This window comes from Macrosteles quadrilineatus, unplaced genomic scaffold, assembly GCF_028750875.1.
Source record: "Macrosteles quadrilineatus isolate MER2022 unplaced genomic scaffold, UCM_ALF_1.0 Scaffold_2__2_contigs__length_208266976, whole genome shotgun sequence".
In the NCBI taxonomy this organism is placed as follows: domain Eukaryota; kingdom Metazoa; phylum Arthropoda; class Insecta; order Hemiptera; family Cicadellidae; genus Macrosteles; species Macrosteles quadrilineatus.
Genome location: NW_026542595.1, coordinates 178,862,339 through 178,878,338, shown reverse-complemented (window position 1 = coordinate 178,878,338; position 16,000 = coordinate 178,862,339). Strand labels below are relative to the sequence as shown.

The following is a 16,000-nucleotide window of genomic DNA, read 5'->3' as shown; positions in this document are numbered from 1 at the left end:
GCAGACTCACACTGAGTCAGACTCACACTTAATGTTAAGGGGCATGATATTTATTTTAAGTTAGACACTGAAGCAGATGTTTCTATAATTGGATATGATCTTTGCAAGGAGTTAAAACTGGAAACGAGTGAAACAAGTAAAATATTATTTGGTCCGGGGAAAACTAGGTTGAAAGTGGTTGGTAAGATCGTTGCTACTTTAGTGTTTAGAAATAAATCTATTGTAGAAGATATTTACGTCATTGAGCAACAACCTACTCCACTTTTAAGTAGAAATGCAATGTTGAAATTAAACCTAATTCAGTTCAACATAGATTCGATTTTCTCTAACCAAATATTTTCTCAGTTTTCTGATGTTTTTGGTTCTTTTGGTGAAATGAAAGGGGAAAACTACAGAATTGCACTAACACAAAATGCTCGTCCCTTTGCTGTGGCAGCCCCTCGTAGAGTGTCCGCTCCATTATTGAGCAAAGTCAAAGAAGAATTGGATCGACTGCATTCTGAGGGAATAATTGAGCCAGTGGTAGAACCAACAGACTGGTGTGCACCAATTGTTGTTGTACCGCGTAAGACAGGTGATAGAGTGAGGCTATGTGTTGATTATACCGAACTCAACAAAAGCATTCAGAGAGAAAGGTGGCAACTACCAACTGTAGAAGAAAGTCTAAGTAAATTAGAAGGCGGACAAATATTTTCATTACTAGACGCTACAAATGGATTTCTTCAAGTTCCTTTACACCATGAAAGTTACAAGCTTACGACTTTTATAACTCCTTTTGGGCGATTCTTTTTCAAGAGGTTACCATTCGGTATTAATTCTGGCCCAGAGGTTTACCAGAAGAGGATATACCAAGTTTTGGATGGACTGGATGGGGTAGTAAACCAAGCAGATGATATACTTGTGGTCGGTAGAACACAGGAAGAACATGACCATCGACTAGCAAATGTATTACAAAGATTGAGAGAACACAATGTTACACTTAATAAAGATAAATGTAACATTAATGTGAACAGAGTTAAATTTCTAGTACATTTGATTGAAAATGGATTGATAAAGCCTGATCCTGAGAAAGTGGAGGCCATTATGAAAATGCAAACCCCAAATAATGTTAACGAACTTCGGCAATTTCTTGGCATGGTTAATTATTTGATGAAGTTTATCCCTAACTTGGCTGAAGTTACAGCTCCATTGCGAATTTTACTTAAGAAAGGTTATCAGTGGGTTTGGTCTGACGTTCAAAAGAGTGCTTGGGATAAAATTAAATCCCTAATTTCTTCAAATCCAGTTCTGGTGTCTTACAACAAAAATCGTAAAATCAGAGTTGCAGCTGATGCCTCGTCATTTGGCCTGGGAGGGGTGATTGAACAATTTGTGGATGGAAAGTGGAAACCAATCACCTATGCATCGAGATCTTTATCACCGACAGAGATGCGTTATGCTCAGATAGAAATGGAGGCACTGGCACTGACTTGGGCATGTGAGAGATTTTCACAGTATGTTTTAGGAACAGAGTTTGAACTTATGACTGACCATAAACCTTTAGTTCAGGTGCTTGGAAGTAAACAAATCGCTAGTTTATCGGCAAGACTTCAGCGGTTAAGAATGAGAATGGCTTGTTTTAGATATTAAGTAACATATGTGAAAGGAAAGGAATTTTATGTACCAGATGTTTTGTCTAGGAACCCCATTAAGTCAAATGAAGAACATGTAGACATATTGGAACAAGATTTGTTTGTTCAGAGTATTTTAGATGCTATTACTTGTTCTGACAAAAGGCTCAAGGAAATCAAAGAAGCTCAGGATACTGATGAGGAATGCGGAAGAATTAAATCCTGGATTGTGAATAACAATTGGAATAAAAATTTGGTGTATTGGAAGTACAGGACTGATCTAAACATCAGTAAAGGATTCCTCCTTTTAGGCACAAGACTGTTTATTCCAAAATCGTTGAGAAAGGAAATACTGAGTAAAATAAATGAAGGTCACATGGGAATTGTCAAATGTCGAATGCGAGTGTATGAATCGGTGTGGTGGCCTGGCTGCTCAACAGATATTGCTACACTTGTAACAAATTGTCCAGTTTGCTTGGAGCAAAGAAGTAACAAATCAGAACCTTTACTGTTGACTGAACTACCAAAAAATCCCTGGGAGTCTTTAGGTATTGACCTTTTGAAATGTAATGCGAAATGGTATTTAGTTGTGCAAGACTACTATTCTAGATTTCTTGAACTGGTTTATGTGGATGCATTGACTACTGGAGCTGTGGTTGCTAGATTGAAAAATATATTTGCTCGACATGGAGTGCCATATGTGGGAAGAGCTGATGGAGGTCCGCAATTTACTTCTCAGGATTTTAAAGATTTTGCTGAAGAATATGGTTTCCGTATAGTGACATCAAGCCCAAGGTATCCACAATCAAATGGAGAAGCAGAAAAAGCAGTTGACATAGCGAAGCGGATTCTAACGAAATGTAGTGACCCAAACCTTGGGTTGTTAGAATATAGAAATACATCCTTAGAGTCTGGTCTTTCACCTGCAGAGTTACTTTATTCACGGAAGCTCCGATCAACATTACCGTCAATAAATAACTTCAGACAGGTAACAAGGGAACGATTGCAAAAGTTTAAAGAGAAGGATTTTTCAATCAAGGAAAGAAATAAGAGAAACTACGATGTAAGGAAAGGTGTAAGAGATCTCTCACAGCTTGATCAAAATGACAAAGTTTGGATTCCAGATTTAAAACGTTATGGACATGTTGAGAATAAATCAAATCATCCTCGGTCCTACCTGATAAATACACAGGCAGGGAAGATCAGAAGGAACAGGAGACATATAATAGCTGTGCATAGGCCTATTGAAAATGGTGAAAATAGATTTGAACACCAATACCAAGAAGACCAAGGAACTGAAACTGATGCTGGACATAATTACAATAGCAATGAAAATGACAGACCTAAAAGAAGTGTAAAACCACCTCTTAGATACAGTGATTCAGATTTTTATAAATAAACTAAAAAAAGAGAAAAGAGAAGATGTGCTGTTTGGAATTTTTATAATTGTTATCATATGTTGCATATTTGATGTTTGTTTTGATTGTATTGTTGTTTTGAGCTTGAAGACTTACTTTTGGGATCTTGGCTAATAAAGTATCTATGTTTAACTGTGGTGTGAGTTTTACCTTTCACTTCAGAATCAACAAAACAGCTTTTAAAATACTCTTGGTTTCCTGGTCGGCTCGACACACTGGTTAGTACACCAGAACACATAGGCCTAGTGCTTTGTTTTTTAACTTAGCCTTTCCCCAAACAGGTAGTTTGGGTTAGAGAAGTTCAGAGCAGGACTCTGATGTGCAATATTTTTATGTGTGTTTCAATATTATTTTGCAACAAGATATAGGCCTAGCTTCTATAAGCATTATCTGTAATTTATAAAAGGCATTTTCAAGATTTTTATTTTAGTCAATATAATAATTTAAAATCAGGAAAAGTATTTAATATAATGCAAACTTGTATTTTCCATACCTTTACTAAAACACTGTCAACCCATTCAAACGTTCCTCCTCCTACACCCACTTTAGTTGAGGCAAACCTTTCCTCCAAAGTGTTTGCTTTCTCTTGAAGTTCGCTGACGCATTGCTGTTTTGGGAGGCCGTTCAAAACATTCTGCAATGCCCGCAGTCGTTTACTCAAACGTTTTAGAGTAACAGATAAAGTTTCATGGCCTTGAATATCTACAGGTTCTGAAAAGAAATATTATGTTCTATATAATTTGTGATGTAGGGCCTACCAGTACATAGGTATTTTAAGTTTATTCAATCTCAGCATAAGCATCTGTAATATGATTGTTTTTAAGAGTTAAACTCTATTTCAAACCTGTCCTAGACTAATACGTACATTTTTAAAACGTACATCATATCAAAACATTCTAAAACGAAGTAAAAATATCATTTTGTCTTATTAGGTTGCTTAAAAGCTTGAAATTATTTTATTTCTGGTATATTTTTTGCCCCCAAATCACAGAAGCATATAGGCTAGCCTATTAGGTTGGTTTATTAATGTTGGCTTGCAAACTCCAAAGTGAGACTTCGGAAGAGAAACTTCTCACAAAATTTGAAGGAAATCTGTGAAAGAATTGGGGCCTCTAACCTGCAAACTCTCTCGTAGAGACTATTCTGAAGAGATCCTCACCCTCAAAATGACACCTGGTGTCATGAAACTAACTTCAATAATCAACCTACGCCTAAGTCACAAGGTTCATGTGATTCCACCTGCTCACATTTCCATTAAAAAATAGGCCTACTGTATCAAGTAAAAATACAACCAAGGGAAGCAAACTATTTCATATAAAGTAAAAAATGATTGGTATGTCTTAAATTAACTAGAACAAAAATATTTCTTACCGATCTTTGAAAGCTCAAGATACTGCTCCCATTGTGACATAAGGTTTGCTCCAAGATCTATTTTTCCAGCAAGAAAACATTTTTGTACTTCAACAAGAGCAATCCTCTTTACTTGTTGTGCCAGATGCTCAAGCGACCTTCCTTTGTCATCCTAAACAGATTTATGTACAGTACCACTGTCACACTCATATAACTTTACACTAGACAATAACAAATTAACACAGTTGACTAAAAAAAAAAATTAACAAGTTGAGATAACAAACCACAAAGTTTTACAGAGATTGCTAGGCTATGTTCTAGAATCCATTTTGTTATGTTTTTGAGGATAGGCCTATGTGGGGAGGCAGTGGGTCTAAGCTGTCTAGGCGGGGCTCCGTACATAACTTATTCTCTAAAAAACTGGACCCTTTACCTTCACAAAAGACCTCTCATAACCTTGGTGTAATCTTGGATTACTTCAGGAGTGGAAGTCATAGTCTAGAATTACAAACCTTGCATGACTTCAGTTTTAGGAGTTAAATATATTTAAAATTAAATAAAAGGTTTAATATACTGTTCCAATTTTTGATTACCGATACTGTTGCAGAGTGAATTGGTGTGACGAGCAAACCGTCTAAGTTTAGGTGTTAGTGCTGTCAAGGGCGACAGGTCGTTGGTCGAGGCAACAAGTGTGTTAGCAACAGGAGGGGGCACTAAGAGTGATTAAAATAACTTAATTTATACTACAGTAGTGAATTTGGGATGTTTAACAAGGAGAAGACTTGTTAATCCTAAGTAATTGTGAGAGATAAGGTTATTAGTTCAAATCTGACATTAGCGACGCCTTCTTTACTTTGCTCACAACTATTCTAGCCACCTAGGCAACGTTTTGCCTTGTCAGCAGCCAAAAAGGGTAGACTTTTGTATCTGTTGGCACAAACAACCGAATGAAAATATCGATAGATATATCGATTATTCGATATATCGTTTGGTTGGTTCGGTAAGGTTAACCTAACTAACCAAACGATATTTTGAATGAAACAATCGAATAATCAATATTTTCATTCATTCTGTTGTTTGTGCCAACAGATAACTTACAGAAGTCTACCCCTATATTATAAACTCTCGGCCCCCCATCGGTAGATAGATCTATACCGGTATCGTACTTGAGCTTACTGACTTGAGCTTATTTTAATTGTTGATAGATTTGATTTTGCATGTTTTATTTATTTAAATGACGAGCCTAGTTATTGTAGGCTATTTAATGGCAATAAAGACTTATGACTTATCGTATTGTATATTTTACGAAGTAGGACTACTTACCATAATTGAAGTTTTGACTTCGATATATCTATACCATCAAAGATTAACAATCATCACTATTCAAATTCATGCAGATCACCATAAGCTACACCTACTAAAAGAGGTTAGTTTTGATATAGACAATAATTTTAGTATTTATTTTGTGACCGTCATAATTTCCTCACAATTTTGACAAATAAAAAACTTCATCATGGAAAAAAGTATTTGCAATATGGTTAAAAAGTAAAACCGCAGAAAAGTTTTTAATTTATTACTGTTGCTATAACCACTATAACCTAACTTAGCCCAAAAATTATCACAACCACAACAAAACATAACATTGCAAGCACATGGCATGTGGCGCTGGCAGACACTAGACAGTGAGTGAGTGAGTGAGCATTGAGCAATTTTTGGAGTGAGTGAGTTAAGTACTGCTACTCGCTACTGACTGAGTTTAGTTGGAGTAGACTAGACTGTTGCTGTGGTTGTTGTAGAGTAAACAAGAAACAAACGAAGGAACTGAGAAGTAGAGCGAGAACGACTGAAGTCGAAGTGAAGTGAAGAAGAAGAAGTGAAGAGTGAGTGAAGTGAAGTGACTGAAGTGGTGAGAAAGGAGAGAATGGCCGCTGTCAAAGAAGTTGTGGCGCTTTATCAAAAATTAAAAGCAGAATGGACGAAGAAACCACAAAATCTTGAGGCGTGTGGGCAGTTATTATCCAAACTTAAAGTGAGTTTTTACAAATTAATTGCCTTAGGCCAAATCGCATTTATGGATAATCACGTATAGGCCTATTCCTCAGAGGTCGAGGTTATGTTTTTATTACAGAATTAAAGTAATTTTAGGAGTAAATTTGTAACGGCCTTGAAAATTAAATCTCTAAATTAGTTTAAACAACCAATGTTATTTCCTCAGTGGACTTATCGCTTGACTAGGCACAAGTTAGCCTAAGTTATAGCCTACTCTAAAAAATGCAAGTCATTGTAGGCTATGTAAAATGTCTATGTCTAAAACTGTTCTAAACTAACCTAACAAACCAAACTTGCTGTAACATTTCAACATTCCGTTTGATAGCCTATTCCCCACATGCAATATGTTATCAAACGAATTTTTAAACAGTAAACTTAACTAGCCTACAGCAAGTTTGGTTAGGCCCTAGGCCTACTTATGTTAGGTTAGTTTAGAATAGTTTAATCCCCTAACTTACTAATCCAATATAGGCCTATGGGCTATTATCTTTGCCTGAAGAAGGTTAGTTCTTAATTTGTAATTTAAATGCGTTTGAAGGTATTAAAACAGAAGGAATACAGAAGGATTGTGAAGTAAAACAAAAATATCAATATATCAAAAATAAATAATCAAGCCTATAACTTAGTAATGACTGTTCCCTTTAACAGGAAAGTACCGCTGGATCAAGATTTGAACCATCATGAAGCTATACTCTTTTCTCAGGATCGAAAGAATTAGCTATGTCCCAGGATATAACAAATAGGCTCAAGCCTACAGTTTGTCTAATTGGTATTTATTTCGTATAGGTGCCTCCAAACAAATTGTTAATTTTGATATCTTACTTTATAGTTTTTTACCTCCTGAATCCAAATATACCATTATTTTTCACTGCTGATAAATATTTCTCAAGATATCGCCGTAAAAACATGCTTAACATTACAATAGGACAAGATAGGATGGATAACATTTCAAGTGATTCTGTAGTCAAATAACTTAATGTTCTCTATAATAGGAATTTCGTCACATTATGGAGATACAGTAGACTCTTGATAATTCGAAATTGGTGGGCCAAGCATGTAAATTTGAATTATCAAGAGTTTTGAAATATCAAGAGTTCGATTTATCGGGAGAAAAATAAACCATTCGAATTACAGACAGTTAATTTGTTTAATACATACAAAGGTACAGCACGTTGCAATAAAACATCATACCGTATTTTAGTACACTTTTAAACAATCAACGGCTTATTTTTCAGTTACTGTAGTTGCAAAGAAATCTGTTATTTAGCGCTATATATTTGGCCAATAGCTGAACTATCAGCTGTCGACAACTACGTTTGTGCTCAAGGAGATGTCGCGCAATCTAGAGATCGGATTGCCAACTTAGAAAAACAAGTCAGCGAACTAACTCAGACTACTGTTAAACATCAAAACGTCCAACACTAGCCTACCATGGGAACAGGATGTACTGTACTGTATAGTTTCCTGTTATAACAGGAAGAGATCACTTCAAATTATAGAGTGTTTTGCCAACTTCGAATTACTGCTTGACTTTGATTTATAGAGTGTTTTTCCGACGAAACTTCGAATTACAGCATGACTTCAAATTATAGAGTGTTAACCAACGAAACTTCGAATTATAGAGTGTTTTTCCGACGAAACTTTGAATTACTGCGTGTTACAAATTGACCTGCCCTCTATTTGGACTTTGAAATACCGAGTGTATCAAAATGCATGGTAAAAATTTGAAATATTGAGAGATTCTCTAGGGACTGAGCCTTCATTTTGAATTATCGAAAGTTTTGAATTATCAAGTGTTTGAATTACCAAGAGTGGACTGTATAGATGGACTGGTGGACTAATTACTTGTAGTTCTTATTTAGGCATGTCAGGGTGGTAGGTCGTGCTGTATGTGAATTGGTAACTGCATTAAGTGTTTTGAAGTTAGGTTAGATTAGGAAGGTAAAGTTTAGGTTATAATGTATCAAGTTGTTAGTTTATGCTGCCTGCAGACTGTTTTTGTAAAATTAAAATCCTGAGAAAAACACTTCAAATTACTTTTTCAAAAATACTTGCATTTTTGAAATAGTAATTTGAAGTGTTTTTTCTGGATTTTAATTTTCCAAAAATAGTCTGCTGGTAGCATAAACTAACAACTTGATACATTATAACCTAAACTTTAACTTACCTAATCTAACCTACCTTCAAAGGACTTAATGCAGTCACCAATTCACATAAAGCACGACCTATCACCCTGACATACCTTTTCTGACATCAAAAGGAGTTTGCTTACACATTCTAGAGGTTTGGTTAGGTTAGGTTATGTTAGAATAGCACCATTTTAGTATGTAATTTCTAACCCTCCAAAGGTCCATAGTTTAGGCCTTAATGTCCACCTATTTTTGGCGCATTTGCAAGGTTTTATTAAAACGGATCTGAGAAGCTTAAAACAATGTTAATTCTAATGTTCTATATACCATTTTGTTTGGAAAATCATGGGCTTCAATATTATATATAAAACATAAGGAACATTAAAAAAAAAAAAAAATTTAGGTAAAAAAAAATATAATTTCGAAAATTTTCAAAAAAAAAAAAGTTCGCGCTCAATGAAATTGTATAAATTATAGGCCTATAAATATTTGAAAATAGCCACTTTGTTCTAAATTTAATGAGGATTACAAATATATAATCATATAGCTAGGTAAGTTATCAAATAAATAAGTTATGAGCGAAAAACGGATTTCAGTACATAGCGTTTAGCTAAGAATGCATAGCCTAACCATAGCTAGGAATCTGGTATGATAATTTACATCAATATCACTACCTACTTCTTCAGGATCATCAACCAGCACTTCAAAACCACTTAAATCTTCTTATAATGCACCACGTATATCACTACTTTTGATTTTTAACACTAAAACAATGATAAACATAATAAAACACATCAGTCATCGGTCCTAGGTTAACTACCCTGTTTACTAATATGCACGTCAGCTGTCTGCTACAATTACGATCGGCTCAGAGAACAAACAGCGCTTAGAGACAGACATTTAGAAAGCTTAGAATCTATTGAAAAGAACGATACCTAACTCGATCCAGTTCAATCCGATTCAGTCAGTCATAGAGCCTTCGCCGTAAACGATGTTTGTGCGTCTAAAAATAGACGCGTGACACTACACAAAGTGTGTTGTGCGTCTATTTTTAGAAGCGTGACCCACGGAGGGCTAAACCGGAGAGTTAGACCGAAAACAGTGCCCGCAGTACCACTGAGAGCGCAATCCAGTTGTTCTTTGTTTTGTTGGCCTAGGCCCTAAGTTTTAAAGTCTTTTGATTCCTTTCATTACTAATCCAATGGTCTAAAATGTATTTATGCCTAGTTGGTAAGTAGCCTAATTGCATTTTATTTTCAAATATTGGTTGTCTACCTGCAACACTTTGAATGAATGACTGATGTTATTGTTGTTAGCTTTGTTTATTTACACTGTTGTTCTAGTCATATCTGTGGTAAATTTGTATTGTTGTTGTTTGCACAGTTGTTAGTTTATATTGTCGTTAGTCTATTTTATATTGTTACTTCTCTAATTATAATGTAGGCTACTTCACATCATATGCGAAGCACTATGTCATTGTAATCTCATCATCATGCTTCTTCATTCAACTTCTTAGGCATCCATAAGTTCTTCTACATCTTGTCGCTTGTATGCCTTATCTTATATAATTCTTTGTAATTTGGTGGCTGCCATTGAAATATAAATCAAATGAGCACAATCTAAGCAAACCCCTTACAAGGTACAGCCAGCAGGCCTAATCTCTAAAACTGGCTGGGCAGCTGAGTGGTAATAGTGATCGTCTAACAATCAAAAGGTTTCCAGATTAATACTGAAAAAAGTCAGAAGCTTTTTGATGATTTGAAACTGCACCTAGCTGTCCCTAATCATTGAACTTTAAATAAATGGTTCTGGCTAATTAAACAGCTGATCTTAGTCATTAACAATAGCAACGCTACACAGTTTATCTCACCATCTACACTAATTCTTCGCTCTTAAATTTTGGTTAAAATACGCACCTAGGTAGCGTCCCCTTCTCAATTGATAATAACAATGAGTTCAACCTATAGCATTCCCTATATGTAATTATTCTATGATATTTAAACTAAATTAGGCTTTTAATTACCTAAGTACCTAAGAATTCACATCTAAGTTAGCATATTCATCCAATTCATTTAACTTATCAGTAGAGATTGGCTTTACAGTCATCAGTCATTATTTCTTCCAATTCTCATTATTCTTATGATAATGATGATGATGAGTGCTGGTTATCTTCAATGTCTGCTTGCGTTTGAAAATAATTGATTTTGCTACGTACACATGATTGTCAAGAAATGCTATTGCCTGTAGAAATCGAGTTGTATTGTAACTTATTGTTGTAGTGAGTAGGTCAAAATTGTTCAAAGAAAGAAATTTATTTGTATTTTTTTCAGGTTGGCTTGACCAGTTTAATGTTTCTCCCAACATCAAACTCGAAGGCTTCTCAGCAGGAATTGCTGTTGGCCCGTAAGTATTTTTACATTTTATGTTTGAACTGAAACGGTTTCATAAAGCTCTCTGAACACAGACCTATGCAGGAATCTGCCTAGTTAGGAATTTTACCCACATGTGGCCAAAAGTATTTTTTAAAGTTTCATTCACCAATAAGATTTTACAGATGTATCCTTGTCTACCCATTATACATTTTCAATACAGTTAGTGTTCTTATTAGGGCATCAGACAAGTTTCCACTTCCACAATAAAATTTGTGTACCAATTTCTAACAAAGATTTTTTTTTATGTTTTTTTCAGGTGATATTCTAGAAATTGGAGCTCAGTACAGTATAGCTGTGAAAGACATCCCATCTTTTGAACGCTACATGGCACAGTTAAAATGCTACTATTTAGATTATAGGGATCAGGTATGTGCAAGTGAAACCTGTAATACAAAGATTCAAAAATAAGTACAGTACCTACTGTAAAAATATCAAATCAAACCAGTTACATCTAGTTCAATTTATATAATTTTGATGGAACGATTTTCGTTAGTTTATCAACAAAAGTAACATTTTTCTAATGAAGAAAATTTGGACCCACGGTTATTGTGTATCCTTCTCCAATCAAACAAAGCATTATATAACACGTTCGCTACCACAATGATATGGAATTTTCATTCACATAGACCAGTGACGCATTTGTGCGTGGAATCGTTTCTAACAGTAGACCACCGACGCATACTTGCGTCAGCTGGTCATATGGAAATAAACTGACAATGCACACTTGCGTCGGTGTTCCATTGTTATTAAACAGCGTATTCCTTAGCAACGGTCTATTTTAAAGTCCTGATCTCTTCGTATTGGTCCAGAGGGATATCTGCCGCACTTGTGCGTTGCCTTATCAATGGGTGTGACAATTGGTTTGTCACACACATTGTTGTCTTTTCCACATTTTCTTTTCCGCGGCATCACTGAACAGATGTAAACGTGCTAAACTTTTTAGTTTATACCAAAACAGTATTTATTTATTTGAAATTTTACCTTCAAACGATTCTAAATGAGCAAATCACAACGACTCAAATGTGTGTCGCTCGGAAGCGAACGTGTTAACTGGTAGTACCTTTAAGAAAATGTTACCCACAAAAAATAAATGCAGAATTTTTCCGTTGCAAATAGAGAAAAACATGTTTCTGTAATATCTTAAATAAACCTACATAAGTTGACTAAAGTTGAGTCTATTAAAACCAATAGTTAAGTAAACATTCACCATTACCTTTGATGACCTTATTGAAGATATGTTGTAAGATGCACTAAAAATCACTCACGGATACGCTACAAAAATAAACGCTATTAAACGCTATTAAAAATTACAAATTTACAAACTATGTTAATGTTTGTCTTTGTCAGCTGCCAGAGTCTGCCTTCAAGTACCAGCTGTTGGGTTTGAACCTGCTGCTCCTGCTGAGTCAAAACCGAGTTGCAGAGTTTCACACTGAGCTTGAGCTGTTACCTGCCGAGCAGATACAAACCAACCCTTACATCCGGCACCCCGTGTCTCTGGAACAGTATCTCATGGAGGGCAGCTACAATAAGGTAGTGCTAACCACTAGCAAAGACAACGCACACCTCTCTAACTGATACAATTCACAACACGTTTGTTTCTATACTAGTGATGGGCTAGATATACTTGTAAATTGCTTTGAGTTTAGGCTAGTTTTTACTGCTGCAATAAATTGGATGTATGAGTTCAGTCACCTATTTCATGTGTTTTGCGGTAATACTCAATTCGTTGTCAATATGATTTGAGACTTTTTTTTTTTTTTTTTTTTGAGTTTTTTTTGCCTACATCCTGGTTTGTGAAGGTTTTATTTGAGTTTTTGACAAAGCAAGTAGGTAGGATTTGGAATCATTATTTAGAACCTCTATCATGTTGGAAACTGACTGACTTCGTTGGTTAATTCTAATCAACTCAATACTATTTTACCCTATAAAACCCTCCATAAACCCCCGTTCCCATAGTCCAATCATGCTGGTTTGAGAACTCGTTCAAATAAATGTAGGTTTACTTGTTTGTATAAAATTTCTTAAAAATCAGATAATTTTTGCTCGAGTGTAACAACTCAATATTTCCACTTATATTTTTCATAGATAATTTAACTTTCACCATATGTTTTTCATTTTATCTAAATGTCAATCCCTTTTTTAAACCTTGTATAATATATGACCAAACAGACCAATAGGTAATTGATTCGACACAATATAATATAGAAATTTTCAAATAACATAATTTCATGTAAATATATTATAGCCTATAACTTTTTGTAACAAAATTGCTTCAAATTCAATATAATTTTATTTAAATAACTTTTCAAAATTATAATTTAGCTCTATAGCAAATGAAATTTGTTATAATATATATGTGTGAACAGTGGCCTACAATTTTATGTGATTAAGTCAGCATTAACATTATGTGAGTGCAACAATGCATCAAACCTGCATTACTTTCAAGAGAACTGAGCTAGTGTGAAGATGTAAATTGGATACTACCTATTTTAATATCAAAATTTATAAAAAAGTGCCTAAATTTGAACCTAAATTAGTGAAATTTGATTGAAAAAGAACCGTCCTTATTACAAACATTAATAATTAAGTTACAACATCAAGAAATTTTGCTGCGAAGAAGACATCAATTTGGTGAGATCACTCCAATAGACATTTCCCCTTTGGAAGCCATTAAAACATTTTTAGGCCTAACCTTTGGACGTTTGTGCTCAAATTCAAAGTCAAGAAACTAATAGAAGCTTAATATTCAGAACTTTAATTAATTCAACCAATCTATAATTTGAACCTATTTTATATTTCAAACAACATTTTTATTACGCTATATAAAATCACAAGATTAAATTCAAATGCCGTTCATAAAATTTGTGTACCAATTTCTAACAAAGATTTTTTTTTATGTTTTTTTTCAGGTGATATTCTAGAAATTAATCCAATTTTTATGTTATTAATTAATTGTTACTAATCAATTATATGATATTAATTGTTAATTTTTGTCTTTATTTTGAACCCCACCTGAGATAAAGATCCATGCAATAAATTATAACACCTGAACCTTTAGAACTATTGTAATGGGCTTAGCCTAAAGCTTTCATTACTAAATTCATTCCCCACTCATTGTAAACTTTTTTGTGAACCCCTTATTTTCTTTTACCATCAATTTTGTATGTTAATTTTTTATTAAAATTTTAAATGACCCACTAGTTATGGAATGAATGTCTTACATAGGCCTACAGCATCAATTTTGATTACAGATATTCTTGGCTAAAGGCAACGTACCTGCGGAGAGTTACAACTTCTTCATTGACATTCTCCTCGAGACAGTGAGGGATGAAATCGCCAACTGCCTGGAGAAGGCGTACAGGAAGATCTCCACCCATGATGCTACGAGGATGCTCAACCTTCCCAACCAGGCGGCCATCAAAGAATACGGAAACAAGGTAAGCTCTAATTTTCATCATCAAACACTTGTGCTTTTCTATCGCAGTCTTATTAAAACTTAGATTATCTAACCAGATCATGATTTCAGTCAACAGTTACTGTAAAACACACTCTTCTTAAACGGTTTACTTCATTTTCAGAAAAGCTGGACCTTGGGTAAGGACAACTATTTCAAGTTTGGAGTAGAAGAAAAGAAGTCAGATGAAGCTCTGCCCTCTGTGGAGCTCATAGAACAAGTGATTGAGTACGCCCGGGAGTTGGAAATGATAGTTTAAGCTCTTTTTTCGCTTTCATTTAAATTATTAATCAGTTTTTCTAAATATAACGTTCTATGTTCGTAAAATTGTCTTTATTTTTCCGTTTAGGCCTCCTTTAAATTATCTCATTAACAATAAATACAGCACATAAGCCGTTGTTTTTCAGTTTTGAATTATAATTGAAATTTTTAGTGAGGATTATCATTACAATTGTACACATTTCAAATTCGTGATATTTAGAGAATAAACTGATCTAGGCTACTCAAGGTTTTGTAAATCATTTATTTGAATGTCAGTTTGAAACATAAACAACAGGGTTCCCACGGACCTGGAAAGTCTGGGAAAGTCAGGTAAAATTTTTAAAATTAATGTTAAGTCTGGGAAATTTATACTAAAAAAACTTGTATAGATCACATTAATTTTTTGGATGATTAGTAATGCTGAAATGAGATAGTTGCATAGATAGCCTGCAAAACATTTAACTATCACAATTAGAACTTGATGTACAGATCTTAAACTGTATTCAAATTTCAGAAAAATTCCAATTTTTTTATTGGAGGCTTATGAATCACCTTAAACTTGTCCTATTCAGATGATTAACGTCTCATGTGGAAGCCCAGAATTTAATGATTTCAAGACCAAAACAAAACTTCTTTGCCTTGAAACTGGACACACACATGAACCACATGAAACATTCAAACTGGAGATAAATTAAAATTTATAAGACGATGTTAAGGATTATAAACTCCTATAAGTTAGATCCATTGGGAAAAAATTTTGTTTACATATAAGCCGAGAGGGACTTAATATATGAATATATGAAATGAATATATAAATGAATGGAATATATGAATGAAATGTAAAAAAATATCTTTATTCATATGGTATACAGTCACATACATTGAATGGAGTATGTGAACTAAAAACAATCAATCTAACCTACATCGAAATCGAAACCACTAAGGCCCGATTTCACCAAACTTTTAAACCGCCGTTAAGCCTTGCTCTAACTGCAGTTAGCTCTTAACTGACGAAATCGGATTTCACCACTCGCCGTTAGCGCTAGTTTAGACTAAACCGTCGTTAGATAATTAACTGACCAATTTTGACCGGTTAACTTCTTTAATCTTTCGTTAAGTAAATATCAGCTGGCTTTAAGTTTAAAGTTTATATGGAAAGGCGAAATGGTAGAAGAGAATACGGTACGAATTAGCTTTTGAAAGTAAGTCATGGCAATTAAGGGTAACCTATGTTGTTTGCCTAACTAGGTGGATAAGAGAAAGGGTAAATAATTTTAATAACAAAGATGAAATT

General features: G+C 34.4%; 2 protein-coding genes across 3 annotated transcripts in view; one reads left to right on the top strand and one right to left on the bottom strand.

Moving 5' to 3' along the window:
* The window catches only part of LOC128988155 (midasin-like), a 64,693-nt gene extending 58,712 nt beyond the window's left edge, over window positions 1–5,981 (bottom strand). For both annotated transcript variants that reach the window (XM_054409384.1, XM_054409385.1), the window contains exons 1-3: window positions 5,702–5,981; window positions 4,400–4,550; window positions 3,522–3,739 (exon numbers count right to left, since the gene is read on the bottom strand). In XM_054409384.1, the coding sequence (XP_054265359.1) occupies window positions 3,522–3,739; window positions 4,400–4,550; window positions 5,702–5,704 (372 nt within the window). In that variant the 5' untranslated portion in view covers window positions 5,705–5,981. The remainder of the gene's footprint in view (window positions 1–3,521; window positions 3,740–4,399; window positions 4,551–5,701) is intronic.
* Window positions 5,982–6,250: 269 nt separating this feature from the next.
* Window positions 6,251–14,772, top strand: LOC128988156 (26S proteasome non-ATPase regulatory subunit 8-like). The gene is made up of 6 exons (XM_054409386.1): window positions 6,251–6,407; window positions 10,887–10,959; window positions 11,245–11,354; window positions 12,336–12,521; window positions 14,243–14,428; window positions 14,570–14,772. Exons 1-6 carry the CDS (start codon window positions 6,300–6,302, stop codon window positions 14,702–14,704), a joined length of 798 nt encoding a protein of 265 aa, XP_054265361.1. The 5' UTR covers window positions 6,251–6,299; the 3' UTR covers window positions 14,705–14,772.
* Window positions 14,773–16,000: the final 1,228 nt, after the last annotated feature.

Bases quoted from the DNA above. Each gene is read 5' to 3' on its own strand.
- LOC128988156 (XM_054409386.1), top strand. From the start codon at position 6,300: ATGGCCGCTGTCAAAGAAGTTGTGGCGCTTTATCAAAAATTAAAAGCA. The intron at 10,960-11,244 runs GTAAGTATTTTT...TGTTTTTTTCAG, and splicing joins GCAGGAATTGCTGTTGGCCC to GTGATATTCTAGAAATTGGA. The intron at 11,355-12,335 runs GTATGTGCAAGT...TGTCTTTGTCAG, and splicing joins ATTTAGATTATAGGGATCAG to CTGCCAGAGTCTGCCTTCAA.